Source organism: Lagopus leucura, unplaced genomic scaffold, assembly GCF_019238085.1.
Source record: "Lagopus leucura isolate 7727_CA_CO unplaced genomic scaffold, USGS_WTPT01 Super-Scaffold_100009, whole genome shotgun sequence".
Lineage (NCBI taxonomy): Eukaryota > Metazoa > Chordata > Aves > Galliformes > Phasianidae > Lagopus > Lagopus leucura.
The window spans coordinates 19,340,303-19,356,451 of NW_024962266.1; the positions used below are offsets into that span (position 1 = coordinate 19,340,303).

At 52.6% G+C, this 16,149-nt stretch overlaps 1 protein-coding gene across 8 annotated transcripts in view; it reads left to right on the forward strand.

Moving 5' to 3' along the window:
• Positions 1-16,149, forward strand: part of PTPRF (protein tyrosine phosphatase receptor type F) — a 342,455-nt gene that overhangs the window by 312,358 nt on the left and 13,948 nt on the right. For 4 of the 8 annotated variants that reach the window (XM_042873558.1, XM_042873564.1, XM_042873561.1 and 1 more), the window contains 5 exons: positions 2,582-2,736; positions 5,859-5,974; positions 8,251-8,283; positions 10,468-10,565; positions 14,957-15,080. In XM_042873558.1, coding sequence (XP_042729492.1) covers positions 2,582-2,736; positions 5,859-5,974; positions 8,251-8,283; positions 10,468-10,565; positions 14,957-15,080 — 526 coding nt within the window. The remainder of the gene's footprint in view (positions 1-2,581; positions 2,737-5,858; positions 5,975-8,250; positions 8,284-10,467; positions 10,566-14,956; positions 15,081-16,149) is intronic. The other 4 variants (XM_042873562.1, XM_042873563.1, XM_042873565.1 and 1 more) reach the window with 2 other exon arrangements.

Sequence of the window (16,149 nt, forward strand, 5' to 3'; positions counted from 1 at the left end):
GACATGTGGTTGGCATGGGAGAGCTTCTAATCTTCCTTTCGGCATGTGAAAAACAGCCCCATTGCAAAGTTGCCTTTGTGGCCCTTCTCTGGCCGGAATCCCATCTCAGGTGACAAGTGGGAGAAGTGAACCTGCCTCCATTGCAGGGCTGTCAGCAGGGCAAAGCCACGCCATGCACGTGCCTGCTGCACCCCGGGCTTCTAGCTGCTGTGCTTCACCTTGCTGGAGGCAAATGGGCCGTACCTTTGTCACCAAGCACTGGGGCTGTGCTGGGGAAAGGAGTGGCAGTGCACAAAGCAGAGAGCAGCACCGGGAGACCTTGCATCAGCATCCAGATTTAAACAGGAAGGGCAGGATTGGCAGTGGCAGCGGCTGGTGTGTAAATAATGGAAATAATAAAGATGCACGGAATCCTTTGGGCGGCTTCCAAGCTGTGGCTTTTTTCCTCGGCCTCATTTGCTTGTAATGGCTCATTAGGGCTGGTCAAGTTCTTCATTTCTCATCCAGCTCACGTGTTCTTGTGGCAAGATGTGCACGCTGATGAAGGGAGGAGAGTCACAAACTAACAATAAGGTAAAGCAGAGGCCTCCAGGTATGCTCTCCTGGCAGTCTCTGTTAAGAAGAGATGACCATAACCAGATGATGAACATCATCTTCTCCCTAGCACAGATCTGCCACAGCCCCCCAGTCAGCTACCAGTGGGGCTTTTACTCCTAGCTGCCACCTCTCTGCATCCATCGCTGCATCACACCCATTTTCATTTGAAGCCTGAGACATTCTTTCCAGGGCTGTGCACCATCTCCCTCACTCAGCTCCTCTGAAATTGCTTGCTGTGTCTCTGGCGTCAGCAGACAAGTGGAGCATCACCATTTTTCAAAGGTGGAGGGGAGGGTGATGGAAACAACACCTCTGTCTGAGCTCAGGGGCACCTGCACCTGTCAGTCTGCTGTTGGAAATGCCAGTGAGATAACAGCCCTTCTGACTTCTGCTCCTGCCATCTCTTAAGAGGAGGCATTTCCAAAAGGTTTCTGCAGAAATGTGAATCTTGTGTCCTCCCCTGCACAAAGCTTGGAGATAGATGTATGTTTCCTGGGTGCACAGAGCAGCGGGCTCCTTCTCTCTGCCCACTGCAGCTTGATCTAGCTGGGTGGAGCCAATATGCCTTCTGTCCAGAGCAGCCCTTTGCCCCTACAGAAAGAAGCCCCAGGCCTTCAGCCCCTTCCCTCACCTCTGATGGAGCATCTTCCTGTTTCTGCCATGCTCAGAGCTGCACCCTGCCCTGTTGCACCAGGGGCCAACGGGTTACAGTGGTCTCGAGCATATTTGCTGTAGGAACAGAGCTGAACCAGGAGCCAGCGGCAATGTCAGTGACACGAAAAAAAGCTGAAAAGTTACACAGTCAAAGCAGCAGCCTCCTCCTCACCCCCACAAGCCAGTGGCATTTCTGTCCGCTGATAAAGCCGAGGAGAGCAGCGAGGATGCTGCACCTGCGTGCTGCCAGAAGGAAGGCACAGATAAGAGCATCCTCTGTACTCCACACGTGTGAAACCAGGCTGGATGGGATCAAGGGCACCTGTGAGAGGAGATCAAATTGTGCGGCTCAGTGGCTGCAGCACGCTTGATGTTTCTCTCCCATCCCCTCACATGCACACAGACAGAAGGGCATGTTTAAACTCCAACCTTAACTTGGGCGATTCATAGACCCACAGGCACCACTCCAGTGACCAAATCTTTCTGCAAGAGCAGAGCGTTCCCATCTCCCCAGTGCAGGGCAGCAGGTGCTACTCGAAAGCCACAGGCACAGAACTGAGACAGCCCTGGCCCTCGCTAATAGGGGGAAAGGATTTCTTTTTGCAGTGTTTAACCCTGCTGACTTGAGAAGGGACAGCACAGTTCCAAAGCCTTAGCAACAGCAGCAGAACAGGCCTGGTGCGCTGTCACTGTGCTGCAGGAAGGGTTTGGGTCTCTGCTAATCCTGTCTCGCTGGTAGGGCTGGAGAGCTGGCACTTCAGGTTGTAAATCACTGGGCTGCCAGAATGCAGAGATCTCTGGAAAGGGACTTGTGAGCATGAGCCCCTTTCCAAGGTCTGTTTATCAGAGCAGAGACATCAGGAAGAAAATGTTCCTGTCATTTTGTTCCTTTAAGAAAACCGCCTAGCCCAGCAGGGGGTTTCCTAATATAGCCCTGTCCTGGAGAGATGTGTTGATATCAGCACAGCAGGTATTACAAACCACTTAGGAATCATCAGCCAGCCCCACTGTGCAATTGGTTGGGATTCAAAAGCCTGTGATTTGGCTCTGAGAGAATCCAGGGCTGGCAAGTGGCTCGTAGCTGGGCTGCTCCTGTTTGGCACCTCGGGGCCAGGTCTGCTAGCCAGAAAGTTGCTGGCACGGAGTTGTCTCATACCAGGAAGAGACTGCTTCTGCAGTGGGACCTCTGCTGATGCCGAGAGAGGGAGGATATGTGGTTTGAGAAGCAACACTGTTCCCTGCTAGGGGAAACCTCTGTTTCAGGGATGTGGCTGTTGCTTTAGCCTAATGGATGCTTGCTTTTCTCTCCCTCTCCTGCGGTGCTGTTCAGAAGAGATACGCAGCCAGCCCCTATTCAGATGAGATTGTGATGGAATTGGCTTCAGCGAAGCAGCAGGATGAGCCGGAGATGCTGTGGGTGATGGGACCTGTCCTGGCTGTGATACTAATCATCATCATCGTCATCGCTATACTCCTCTTCAAAAGGTGAGATATGCTCCAGGGTGTTTGCAGGTACAGCATGAGCACTGCAGGTGGTGGCACCTTCATGACCCTGCTTCTGCCCTTCAGGTATGGGGAGCCCAGGTAGGCAGTCCTTCGGGGTCACAGGGAGGAGAAAGGTCTCTACCCGGTACAGCAGAACAGCTATACAAAGACTGCAGGGTTGGATATGTGGAAGGTAATTAATGTCAGCCCAAGGACACAAAGCTGCTGTGGGTTAGGGAAACCTGTAAGCAGTGGGACAAAGGAGAGCAGCATTGTCCCTTGAAGGAGCCTGATCACTCTCTGCTCTCACAGCTTGGATTTGCAGCACCAGGGATGTATGTAGCACTGCGTGCTTTCTGAAATTGCCTGCTGGAGCTCTGGCAGTGCCCCCACTGCTGTGAATTCTGACAGGGGGAACAGGATGAGAACAGGGCATGGATATGGCAGGCTGACATCGAAGTAGGAGCTCTCCTCTTGAGGCCTCTGGGTCCTGGCTGCTGTGTCCCTGCCAAAGCAGCCGCCTGCTTCAGAGCGGGTAGCAGAGCGGTCCTGCTACAGCTGTAGCTGTGGTGTGAGGCAATTGTCAGTCCTCGCAAGGAGCTGCAGATTGCATTTGCATGTGTTCGCATAGCCTGTTCAATTACACTAGGTCACATTTTCTATCAGCTCAGCTCCAAGGTTCTGCTCCTCCTGGACTCTCTATTTACATATGTATCTGTAGCTAGGGGAAGGGAGCTGCTTTTGTTGTCTGATTAAATGGAGCTCTGCTGTGCATGTGCAGTCAGTGCCTTTCTGTGTCAGTGATCTTCTCCTTTTTCTGTTTCTGCTCTTCCCTGGATCTAGTAAACAAGAAAGGTAGGAATCCATTTTATCTTCTTGTTTTGCTAAAATTTCAAGTCTATTTCCCTTTGTAAATATCAAGCCTGAAGCTAGTAAGGGGCATCTTTGTTTTTGGGAGCATGAGGGCATGCCAACCCTGGGGGTTTACAAAGACTTTATTTCCTCAAAGGCATCACAGGCTGACACAGGGAGATGGTTCCAGCATAAAGACTTCCCAGATTGTTTTCGCAATTAAATTAGAAATCCAGAAACTACAACAACAACAGTTACATGTGTTTCATTCTATTCTCAGTCACTTCAGACTGAGAGCTATTCTGGCAAGAGTGCAGGTGCATTCTTGCATTCTGTAATGAGGAAATGTTAAGGGAATACCAGACAATTGGAAGAAATAAAATGTTTGCTGGACTTGAAGTTGAAAAAATGGTCCCCTCCCCCTCTGCCTGGGAAGATCTGCCTGTGGGCCCCACAGGTGCTGTGCCCACCTTGGCACAACCCGGAGATAAGTACCAGGAAGCAGCACAGGCCCTCTGTCCTGACACCCAGTATTCCTGTCCCAGCCAGCAGCGTGTCTGCAACCAGCACTACCCATGTGCTCACAGGGATGCTGTATTATCCCTCTGCTTTTTGCCATCTGCTTCTTCAGAGGCATTTTCTCCTGAAGGTACTCATGGAGCGTATTCACAATTTCAGATCCACAATGGGAATGAATTGAAGCTGAGTAGCGGGAGATAGCTTGGGGTCTGGAGGTTTGTTCAGCTGTGGCCCCCATTAGGTTAATGAGAGAGATAAACATTCATTCTATGCTGTGCCTGTTCCCCAGCAAAGCTGGGCCATCTTGCTCAAGGGCTCAGGGGCTGGCACACAGTAGCACACTGCACATCCTGCCATGCTCCTGAGAGGAAGAACAGTGCTTTATTTATTTGCCATGTATTTTTCTTTCTTTCTAGCAAGATGCTCAGTCCTTGAGCTCTTTTGTCTCAGTCCAGGCAGCTAAAAGGCTTCTGAGACGTTGAGAAGACACACTGGTGCTCCCCACTGAACAACCCCAGTGTCTGATGCAGCACAGACTGCAGATGGAGCTGTTCATGACCTGAGCTGCAGAGGGAACGCAGATTTCACTTGTGATTTATGCATTAAATTTTACCATTTCTATCACTCGTGCCAACCCCGGCATGCACAGCTGCCAGGGGAAGCGACAGCACCCTGTGCCTTCACTGAGCGCTTCTGATGGTGCGTGGCTCAGTGTGCCCCCCTCCAGATCTGCAGCTGCCTCTGTGCAGAGCACAGCAACCCTCAGGGTGCTTCAGATTGCCTCTCAACGGAGCAGAAGGCAGAGAGTGGCTGTTGCAATGTTCTGGATGGTAAATGTGCTAGCATTTATACGGAGTATAGCAGTGATGCAGCTCCCTCTTTTGAAGAAAGCATCAGGTCAGCAGAGGGGTTCACCATCAGGCAGAACCCATTTTCAGGCTGTAGCCAGAAGACAGAGTCTCTGCATATTGCTGCGTGCTTAGCATCTTGGTAAGGCGTCAGGATTGGCACAGGCTCAAAGGGACGGTGCTCCCGTCCTGCTCCTACCCAACAGCTGGGAATGTCCAGTGTATTTGTAACACAGACCGAGAAGTGGAACTTAGAGAATTGCTGGAAACCCTTTTTACAGTATTAGATTTTCCTTAGTGTTCACTTGTCCACTTTTTGATTGGATGTGTCCCTGCTTTGCCTGTGAATTCCAGCAAGAACCCGAGGTGGTGGCATTGCTTTAGGCATAAATATAGCATGAAGAGACAACAGTGTATTTTATTGTTCCATTAATACACGCCTTGGGTGCCTTCAGCCATTCAAGACGTATATTAATGGCCCAATAAAATACACCCTGAAGAGCCTTTACACTATTATATTACAGTGTTCTATATTTAAATATGTCTAATACGTGAGGAAAAAAATTTTGATTATATCCCTCCACTACGGGAAATAGTTCCTAGAGGGAGTGCAAGGAAATGAGATCTTGCCTCTGTCTGCTTTTTCTCTGGTCAGTGTTACGCAGAAGTTCTCATTTCAAAGTGCCTCACTAATCAAACCTCTGCCATCACTGAAATACAACCACTGCTGTCCCATAGAAGGGAAATTGGAGGCACAGAACAGGACGTGACCTGCCCGGAGCCCCAGGGACCCTGGCGTTGAGCTGGGTATCTGGGACGCAGGGACACAGATTCCTTTCCAGGTTGGTTGATGCCATTCTCTGCCAGAGCTCACCTGCTTGTCTCTGTCCTCTCTGTGTACAGGAAAAGAGCACACTCCCCCTCTTCCAAAGATGAGCACTCCATTGGCCTGAAGGACTCGCTCTTGGCCCACTCTTCTGACCCAGTCGAGATGAGGCGGCTCAACTACCAGACTCCAGGTAGGGAGCAGCAAAACCCCTTGTGTCCTACCTGCCCTAATTCCCCTCTGCCAGATCCCCGCACCAGAGGGGGAGTCTCAGTCCTGCTCACGTAGGGACAAAGAGCTGCCTGCAGCCCCTGCTGCTACCCAGGCAGTGCTGGGGCCTGGTGATGGGCACTGCTGGTTTCAATGGCCTCTGTCCAGATGGCGGTTCAGGAACAGCTGTTGCTTTCTGCATAGGACTGCTCAGTGCAGAGCATCTCCAGTCATGCCTGCACTGGCCTCTGGTGCCTCAGGCTGTAGCTGTGTGACAGCCTGCAGAGGCAACTGTACTTCCTGCTGCAGAAAGGTCTCATGCTGCTGCTTTGTGTCTGTAATGTCTCTGATGGCACCAAAAGCACGGTGCCTGTCATTGTCACGATCAGAGACAGGCTCACCCCAGCTCATTCAGAGCCTTTCAGAAAGCCTGAGCCACAGATGAAGTGGAGGAGGGCTTGGTTTTGTGATGGAGGGAGCAGTTCAGCAGTAAATGAGGCACAGCTCTTTTCTAACTCGCAGCTCCTCCTGGTCTGTAACCTACTTTCCTTTTCCTCCCGCTGCTCATTCATCTAAAAGCTTTCGTCTAACAGAAGCTTTCGTCTAACAGGAGGGTTTTGAAGGGACCATTTCCTGATGTAAACGAGATGTGCCTGGCAGGGAGGGGGAGCAGAGCCTTTCCTGGTGCCACTCACAGAGGTCTGAGCCTTGGCTGCAGCAGCGCAGACCTCACCAGCATGTCTCCCACTGTGCCAGAGCAGCTGCCAGAGGAATTGCAGCTCCCAGGCAGGGCTGGTGGCAGCTCTCACGGGAAGGATGCAGCAACAGCCTGGCAGTTGCCAGCCCACCTGGCACAGTAATTGGCCGCAACATGGACCAGCGTGGGAGGAAAACGCTGTGGGGAGCAAGGGGGGGAACTGCAATGGGGAGAGAACATCTCAGTGGGCAGATGGCAGCGAGAAGCAGTGACACACAGTCAGCGACAGTGTGCAGCTCCCAGAGGAGGAGCGAGGTGTTGAGCATGGCTGCTCTAGGACACCTGTGCTTGGGGACAGGTCTCTGTGACACATCCTACAGCCCAGGGACACAAGAGCCATCTTGTTATCTGCTTGTGGTTCACTTCATGGAGGAGTGTAACAGCTTGGGCTTACAGCTGCTCCAACAAAGAGATGGGGTTGTGCAACGAGGGCATCCTTCACTAGAGCTGTAGGAGGGATCAAGAGCTGCCATCAAAAAGAAGAGCAGTCCAGGAGATTTCTTCTTCCCCACCTGCACCTAAGCATAAGCCAACGACACTGCCTTGTTTATTAATTTTGCAGAGCTCTCTGGAGAGAAAAAACAGCCCAAAGAGTCCGATGCACTGGAGATGCAGCTGTGCCCTGTGATGCTGCTTGCCAGTACTCCCCGCCAAGTGACAGCACCACATCTTTTCCCCCCACCCTGCGTCACTAATGAGGCTCTGCAGGGCATAAGCAGATATCATGTGGCTAGCAATAACTGCTCCAGCTCCTGACAGCCTTGTACTCGTTAACAAGGAGGCATGGAAGGCACTGAGCCCAGTGGGCCCATGTTGCCACTCTGTCACCCGCTGGTGGCCCAGGTGATGCTGTGTGGGTGCACTGACAAGAGGTGCTGGCTACTGGCCCAGCACACCTCAGTCCCCCTGCTGGAGTGTGCTGAGCAGGGAAACCTTGTTTAATGCATAATTAATTGGTCTGTTGTTATTAAATATTAAGCTTTCTCATTTTCTTGGGTCTGACTTCAGACAGGGGTTACTTTCCCCACTGCCAGCCTGCCTGTACTAACAGAGACCGACAGTACTAATGTACTGCTTGGCTAAGTCCAGGGCTGTGCAGTGTCCCAGTGTGCCATGACAGGAGACCAACTGAGCTGCAGGAGAACTGGGGGCTCTGAGCACTGAGCAGAGGCTGCTGGGGCTGCATGCAGCACAAACCACCGACCTGCCCTGGCTGCCCGCCCTCGGGCATGAGGCTGTACGTGGTGGTGTGTAATGAGAAGTGTGGCTCTCTGCATCGGGTGGAGGACTCTGTGCCCACTCCCCTGCACATTGGTACTGGGGCACAGCACAGGCCAGAGCTAAAGGGGCAGGCAGCCCTATGCAGGAGGGAGGCTTGGTGCTGTACAGGTGCTGCTTTCTTTTGCATCTTCACCTCTTTGTCTTTCCATTTCTGAACCTCTGCGATGATGACTTAAAGGCTAATGGGATTTCTGTTCTTGCCCCATTTCTTTTCTTTACAGGTGCCAGTGTCCCCAGTTGCCCGAATATCTCAAGTTAGTTTTAACTACTGTATTTCTCTTTTGACACCTTTTGCTTTTTCTTTCCCTTTCTTTCTCGTCTCTGTAATTTTTGTTTCAATGTCATGAAGGTCACCCTCACTCACTGTAGAATGGCAGTGATTCCACTCTGGGACATGATGCGTGGCTCCCGGCAGCACGGCACAGTGTGGCAGAAGGGGAGGCCCTGGTGCTGAGCTGCCAGGAGGCTCCTGCAGCCCTTCACCTGCTCCCTGGGCTCCACTGGGTGCCAGGCCTTTGTGGGAACAGCTGGGCTGCAGAAGGTGGCCAGCTAGAAAGTGCCATTGGCCAAATGGAAGGGTACTCCTGTCCCCCTGCTTGCACACTCTTCCGCTTCTTCCCCTGTAGCCTTAGCCGTAAGGTTAGGGGGAGCAGACACCAAGGGTATTCCAGCAGGTTGCAAGCAGTAATACCAGATTATGGGCCTAACTGCCCCTTTATTTCTGCTTTGTCTTGTGAGCTTCAAATTCACTGTAAAGCAACCATAAAATCATCTGCTCCTGGCTGCTTAAATCTGCACATGAAAGTGGGAGAGGTGGCACTGTGAGACCTCTCAGCCCTCCCAGCCTGGCAGAGAGCTGGACCTCCTGCTGCCGGAATCATTGGAAGAGCATGTAGAAGTCCTGGTGGTGTGCACAAGTCCCCACCAATCCCTTCTGCTTTACTCTGTGCTGTATGTGGCTCTTGTTCCACATGCACCGTAATGGGATACTGTCTACCTCTTCCTCCTCTTCTGTGGTGCAGTACCTGCTGTGCTTCATATATGACCACACCGGGATGACTACATGCTGTAGTTGTATTTCTTCTTCCAGCCACACACTTCTGCCCGGCTCCCATGCCCTTCTCCTTGCCCACCCACAACGACTCTGTGCTGTGAAGGCTGCTACTGATCTGCAGCCTCTGTGCTCTGGCAGCAATATCAGGGTGTGCAAAAACCAAAGCATGAGATCCCAGTGGGCAGAGTGGCAAGCAGGGAACCATCTACAGGAGAGCCTCAGCACAAGGCAGAGAGGAGCTCTTCCTTCCCCAGGTCCGTGTGCTCTCAGACCCGCTGTGGACCTTCACTGTCAATTGGTAGAAGGACAAATGTGCTGGATGGGGTTTTGCCTTTGTGCAGCAATGGCAGGTGCCTTCGGCAGAGGTGTTGGGAGCCCTGCTGTGCAGCTGCTGCGGTGTAATATGCAGTGACACTTCCATGTTATCACCTAATGACTTGTCACCACTGCGTAAAATGCACATGCCCAGCCCAGGGACTGCTCCATCACTTCGGCGGCCTGTTGCTGCCATCTGCGGCAGCATTCGGGCTCCAGAGCAATGGAGAAGCTCCTGGCCATGCTCCAGCATGTCTTCCTGGGTGTGAATCAACAGCTTCAGCCTATTAATATTCGTTATTACCCATGTGGGGTTTCTGGGAAACCCACAGAGCCGCCAACGGAGTCACGAGCCTTGGGATCTGGATGAGCTAGGTTTTGGATGAGGTGTTTCGCAGCTACGTTCCTGCCAGTTCAGCATCTCAGCTGCAGGGAAAGATGTCACGATGATTGATTGGGCTCTGAATCCATCCACCCAGAGCTGAGCTCTGAGACCTGTGGAATCCCTGACCAGGGGACTCCACTCTGTTCCGTGGGGTCATTCCCACCTTCCCCAGCTCCGCGGGGAACACACGCTCTGTCCACTCAGAAGCTGTGCTCATTCATTCTCAGGGAATTCTCATGCTACAGGCCTAGTGAGATTTTTAGGCTGGTGCTATGGTTAGGAGTAGGCAGGAGGATCAGCTTCAACCCTTGGCGGTGGCAGTACCAGAGAACCCTACGTTCAGCTCCAGCCCATCTGGGAGCCCAGGAATCACACTGACAGCATCTCCTTGGCCGTTCCCACCGCTCGGCTGCTCTGGGTGCCCAGTGCTGTACTGTCTGAGCATGCTCACCCAGTCATGCCCATTCTGCACATCACCTTTCTTTTTGTTTCACTGAACTGTGTGCTCAGAGCGCGTGCCGCATGATCTCGCCGACCTCCCATCCATCCTGCCCAGCGCTTCACATCGTCACACGTGTCCGCCTCGCGCCCACCCATCGGGTTTGCTGTGCTGCGGTCCCCTTGCCCACAGTGCTGAGCTATAACCATTCCTTCTCCTCCCCTCCCTTTCTGTTGCACCTGCAGGCATGCGTGACCACCCGCCCATCCCCGTGACTGACCTCGCCGACAACATCGACCGGCTCAAGGCCAACGATGGCCTCAAGTTCTCCCAAGAGTACGAGGTGAGCACGGCAGAGCGGCGCTGGCCAGGACTGTGCTCAGACCCCCAGCAGAGAGGGCTGGGGAGCTGCAGGCAGTGCTTGGAAGCTGGCTGGGAGCCTGCCAGTAAGCCCTGCCAGCCCCAAGCAGTGGGAATGTGCTGTGAGCAGTCAGAGCACGGCTTGGGCAGGGAAAGGGCTGAATGCACTGCAGCACGGCCTGCATCCGATGTGCTTGCGGCTATAGGAGCGAATGGAGTTGATGTCCATGTGATCACATGCAGGACCCTCTTGAGCTGTAGAGGACTTACAAATAAATCCTCCGCTGCTGTTAAGGAGGGCATAAATTTGGGAAGTGGCCTTTGCAGGTGTTAATACTTCTGTTAGAATCGTGATCTGCCTGTGCCTGTGGCTGCCCCTTCCCACTGAATACCTGCACTGATTAATGAGATGATATCAGAACATTTGCCCACGAGGTAAGATTAGATATGCCAGGAAAGGTAATGCAGATCTCTGTGCTGAGAAGGAGAGGAATGAATTCTGGCTGGCTCAGAGGGTGAGCTGCATATATCTGAGGCAGGCATGGAGCTCGTGTTTGCTTCAAGGTACTGAGGGGGGACTTTGCTGTCCCTTTGCATTTTAGTCCAGATTGAATCTGAGGATCCACTGGTGGCTGCTCATTGTCACATCTTGGGATGCCAAGGTGTGCAGACATACCAGTCTGCCTTGAGCCTTCGGTTGGGAGTGCAGCAGAAGGGTTAAGCCAGGCTGTGCCTTTGCCATGCAGTGGGGATGCAGCAGCACCCAGGCACTCCCAACCACATGCTGGCTCGGCACCATTGGGAGCCTGCAGCATAATGCTGAGCTGTGGGAGCTGTTTTGGAAAAAAATGAGCATTAAGAAAATTCTCTGAGCTGTTTTCATGAGCCACTCTCTTCTCATTTCTCTTTCTTTAGAGTATCATGGCTGGTTGAGAGCACCAATCAGTTGTACTTTTCATGTTGAAGCAGCTATTAAGTAGCTGATTGTTGCATGTAATTTTTTTCCTCTGGATTCTGCTGCGTTTGACTCCTCATCAGCTAGAAATTACACTGAACATGACAGGCTCATAGGGTGTTTGACACTGGGGTGGGCGCAGAGCAGGAATGGTTACCCCTTATTGGCATGTGCGCATCAGAACAGTCATTTCCCATTTGAGGTACCTGCAAAAGAAACTTGGGTTTGCAGAGCCCAGTTGTCACCTGGAAGGAATGCTGGTGCAGTGAGTCTGCTGTCGTCTTGTCCCTGTGTTTGGCACAGCAACAGCTGCCCTTGGGGCTGTGCTGGGAGGGCTGCAGGGCAGGATGAGTGCTGGGGGTCTGCAGCAGGGATATGGAGATTGCAGAGCTGGGAGGGAACTGTGCTTAGAGATCGTGCTGGACCCACTGCTCCTGTGGTGCTACCAGAGGGGCTCGGCTGCAGAGCTGGTGGGTGGGGGGCAGTGAGGACCTGGCAGCAGCTCCTGCCAGCTGTACCAATGGACGCTTGGACTGGTTGAGTTTGGAGGTCTTTTCCAACCTTGGTGATACTATGATTCTGTGACCAGGGGATATTTCATTTTTAGTGTACAGTGAGAGCTGCAGTGAATTTACAGTGTGGGATTAATGGAATTAAATAAGGAGCAGGGAGACCAAGGCTGTTAATTATTTATCGACAGCCGTGGCAGTGCTGTGGCTGTGTTGGAGCTCCTCCTGTGGGCCACCTTCACATGCTGCAGCCTGGAGATGTGGTCAGGATCCTGCCCTGGGCTGGGGGTAGCCTGCAGTGGTGCAAACGCACCTGCAGCAGCCAAGGACATTGCATTTCCTACCCCTGCAGCCCCAGCAAGAGGCAGCATCCTCTGCCAGAGAGCAGTGCTGGAGTCCCCGGGGTTAGTGAGCCCCAAGGTGCTGCTGCAGGGCTCTGAGGGCACCTGGGCAGCTGCACGCAGTGAATTTAATGGGCTACTCGGGAAGTGGCCTGGCAAGCATGCAGTGCTCACGTTCCAGTAATGGGAATAATAAGGCTGAAACGCTGCCAGCGATTGATTCAGGAGCGCATTATGTCCTCATTTGAGACGTAGCGTGGATTGACAGCGGTCAATGCCTGTGCTAATGCGGTTGATTTCACTGGAGGCCACGAAGCACTAACAGCCTGCCCCAGCCGTGCCCCTGAGCAGCAGCGTGGGCTGCAGAGCAGCACAGGGTCACAGCCATGGTGGCCAATGGTAGCCAAGCTGTCCCTGCCCCATGGCGCTGCCCATGTCTGCAGCTGAGGGGCTCTGCGCATGGAGGGGTTCTGGAGCTGCACTGAGGAAGAAGGGGCAACTTGTCCACAGTGCAAGGAAGCTGAGAGGCAAACTGCCACCCAGGAACATTTTCTAGGCATTTGTAAAGTGCTCTCGAGTCTATCGAGGAAACAGTCTTTTTCCATTCCCATTTCAGTGGCCTGGCTCCGTCTTTATGTTGATGGCAGGAGCAGCAGGGGTCCCTGAGCTGCTTCAGAGAGATTGCTCCTTGCACTTCCATGCTGGGAAGGAGGAGTTTTACTAATTGGGCTTTTTCTTAATTTGCTCTTGATGTCTTACATCTCCCCTGTCACTTTAAAGCAAAGCAAAACTAAAGTCGTGGTGCTTTTAAGTTTGCTCCTGGCTCATTTCCTTCCAGTTTCCCGGCCCGTCTGCTTTCTAGGAAGGATGAGTCGAAAGCATTACTCTGATCAAATTTGGGATGAAACAGTGATTCCTGTGAGCCCAAGAAAGAAGCTGGGCAGCTCCCAGTGCCAGGCGGGTGTGGAACAAGGCAGGAACAGGGAAGTGCTGCTGTGAGTTGGGACTGCAGAGCATCACCTCGTGATGGGACAGGGCTTGCCAGCACCACTCTGTGTCACGGGCTTCAGCCCTGCTCTAAGCAGCCCATCATCTTCCTGTTTATTTACTCATTTGTTCACTTTAAAGGGCGGAACAGGTGTACATTAATTCATCACCAGAGTTCAAATTAAATCATTTTACTTCTAAATGAGTCACTAATTTGCAGGAGTATTTAATTAGACCCTCTTTTCACTCAGGTGCTGTATTACTTCTGACTTTCTCACCTGTTTGCCCTCTGAAGAGGCTGATGATGATTAGACCATTTCAGCACATCCTCATTGCACATCAAAGCAATTAACCCTAATGGCAATACCTTGGTGCTGCTCCTCAGATCTAGGGGTTCTGGGCTCCCCCAGGAACAAACCCTTCCCACCACCCCACAGGACGCACGCTGTTGGGCAAAGCATGCTGCACCCACCGCTCGGGGAGCCCCGCAGCCTTTTGGCACTGAGTTGAAGACTAAGTGAGAGCAACTGCAAAGCGAAGTGCCGCAGAGCTGTGGCCCTGAGGCTCCTGTGCTGGGGCAGAGGCCTTGCAGGGCCGTGGCAGTGGGCTTTACAGCTGCATGCCAGCTCACTACCACCATCCCTGCCACAGTGCTGCCGAGCGCTGCTGCTGCTGCTGCTGCTGCCTGCTTATTACGCTAACAATAGAAAATTACAGGCTTGCCGTTTGGAAATGTCTATTTACATCCTACATTTCCCAAACTACCTATTAGCATTGCTGTGATGTCACATCCTCCCATGCGTTTCCGTTGGTGCTGGGCTCTCCGCCTGCTGCTGAGGGGCAGGACAGTGGCCTGGGGACAGCTGACCATGGCCTGGCTTGGTGCTGGATGTGCAAAGTGCTGCTGGTGCTGTCAGGCCATGGAGGAGCCAGGACAGGTGCCCAGGTGTGGGCACACCAGGAGAAGTGTTGGGTGTCCGTGGGGTTGGAGTCCGTGCTTTCTAGGTGGCATGCAGGTCTTAAGGAAGGATTTATAACTGCATCTCTTCTCCAGGTTTATAGCTCCTTGTCACTCTATTAACTCAAACGGGAGATGTTTACATTGCATAAGTAGCTGGAGCAGTGAACAGTAACCTATCAATTTTCATGACTATTCCCTGGCATAAGCTTACAGGCTCTGTTGCAGGACACTAATACCCAGAGCTCCTGGGGCATGAGATACCCAGGGGTCACTGTATTTCAGCAGACTGCAGTTCAAGATCTAATAAAACCGCTGGGTCAAGAACTGCACAGTCAGATCTCTGTGGAGCCCTGGCATGAGACCAAATTTCTGCTGACGGGTCGATCTGGAGGAAAGGATGAGCACACCACGAGGGTAGTGGTGGAGGCACATCCACAGCCACTGGGGACCACACTAAGTTGTGGTTATCAGTCTGGCTTGGACACCCCAGGAAGGTGTGTCTGTTCTGGGGGGGATGTGCAGGGAAATGCAGGTGTCCTGGGAAAACACTATGTGCTGCAGCATCCCATCCCACTTTGCTGTAACCACTGCTGCCTCCCTCCCTCCCTCCTCTCTCCGCAGTCCATCGATCCTGGGCAGCAGTTCACCTGGGAGAACTCCAACCTGGAAGTGAACAAACCGAAAAACCGCTATGCAAACGTAATTGCCTACGATCACTCCCGTGTCATCCTGACCTCCATCGATGGTAAGAGTGACTCTGGGGCGGACATCCCAGCATGTGGCTGAGCCTGGCAATAGCAGGGGGCCATCACTTGTTCTGGCTTTGCATACAGGTGGCCCTGCAGTCTCCAGCATCCTTTTTGTTGGGATGGAAGTGGCTTTTCTAATGCTAATGCACCACTGATTCTCTGGGGGAGAAGGAGGGATCCAATTGGTCCCACACAGCAGGACCTTTAAGCAGCAGTGATGTGGAGGCTTGGCGCAGGGATCACAGGCAAACCCCTCAGTTAGGCAACTGTGGGATGGGAACATGGGGGAATTCTCATTGCCAGCGTGATACCGTTGCTGCTGGTGGTGGCTGCCATCCTGGGTGCCGTGTTGGAGAGCTCTGCCAGGTCCCAGCCCTGTGAGGGGCTGCACTCCAGCTGCTGCCGTTTGCCCATAGCCTTTGTTCTGCCGGAGGCTGTCAGGACCTGCAGGAAAACACTGCCCTAGACAAAGGGGTGAATGGGAGCACTCCCAGCTTTGTTTCCTACCTCTAATGAAATGCAGATGCACTCTCCTTTTGGGACAAGAAGATTCCTGCTGCTTTTTCTCCCCACAGCCCATGCTGAGCAAGTTTGGGAAATACAGCTCCAGGCCCCTGCTTTGGCACATTCATTTTAGCAACTGTGTGTTTGCAATTTAAAAGCCTTTACAAGAAAGTCCTTTCCTCGAGGTGATGGAGGCAGGATAATGGCCGGAGCAGCCTCCGCCAGTGGAGGCCTGACCCTGAGGAGTAGTCGAGTTGTGGAGGAAGGCCTCTGGTTCTGGGGTGCTGCTGTAGAAGAGGCATGAGGACATCCTTTGCCCAACATCCCTTGCTAGCGGCCTCAATGCTAAAAGGTGCTGCAGCACCGTAGCAAATAGCTGGTGAATTTAAGACAATTATTTCAATCAGTTGCTTGGGGCCAAACGAGCTCCTTAATATTCCTGCCTGTGAACTTCCCTTTGTGTGCGGCTGGCAGCTGTCTCTCTGCTTTGGTACTGCCTGATTGTTGCATTAATGTGGTAGTTGCAAAGGGTTCTTCTTTGTTCAGGCACCATCCCTGTCC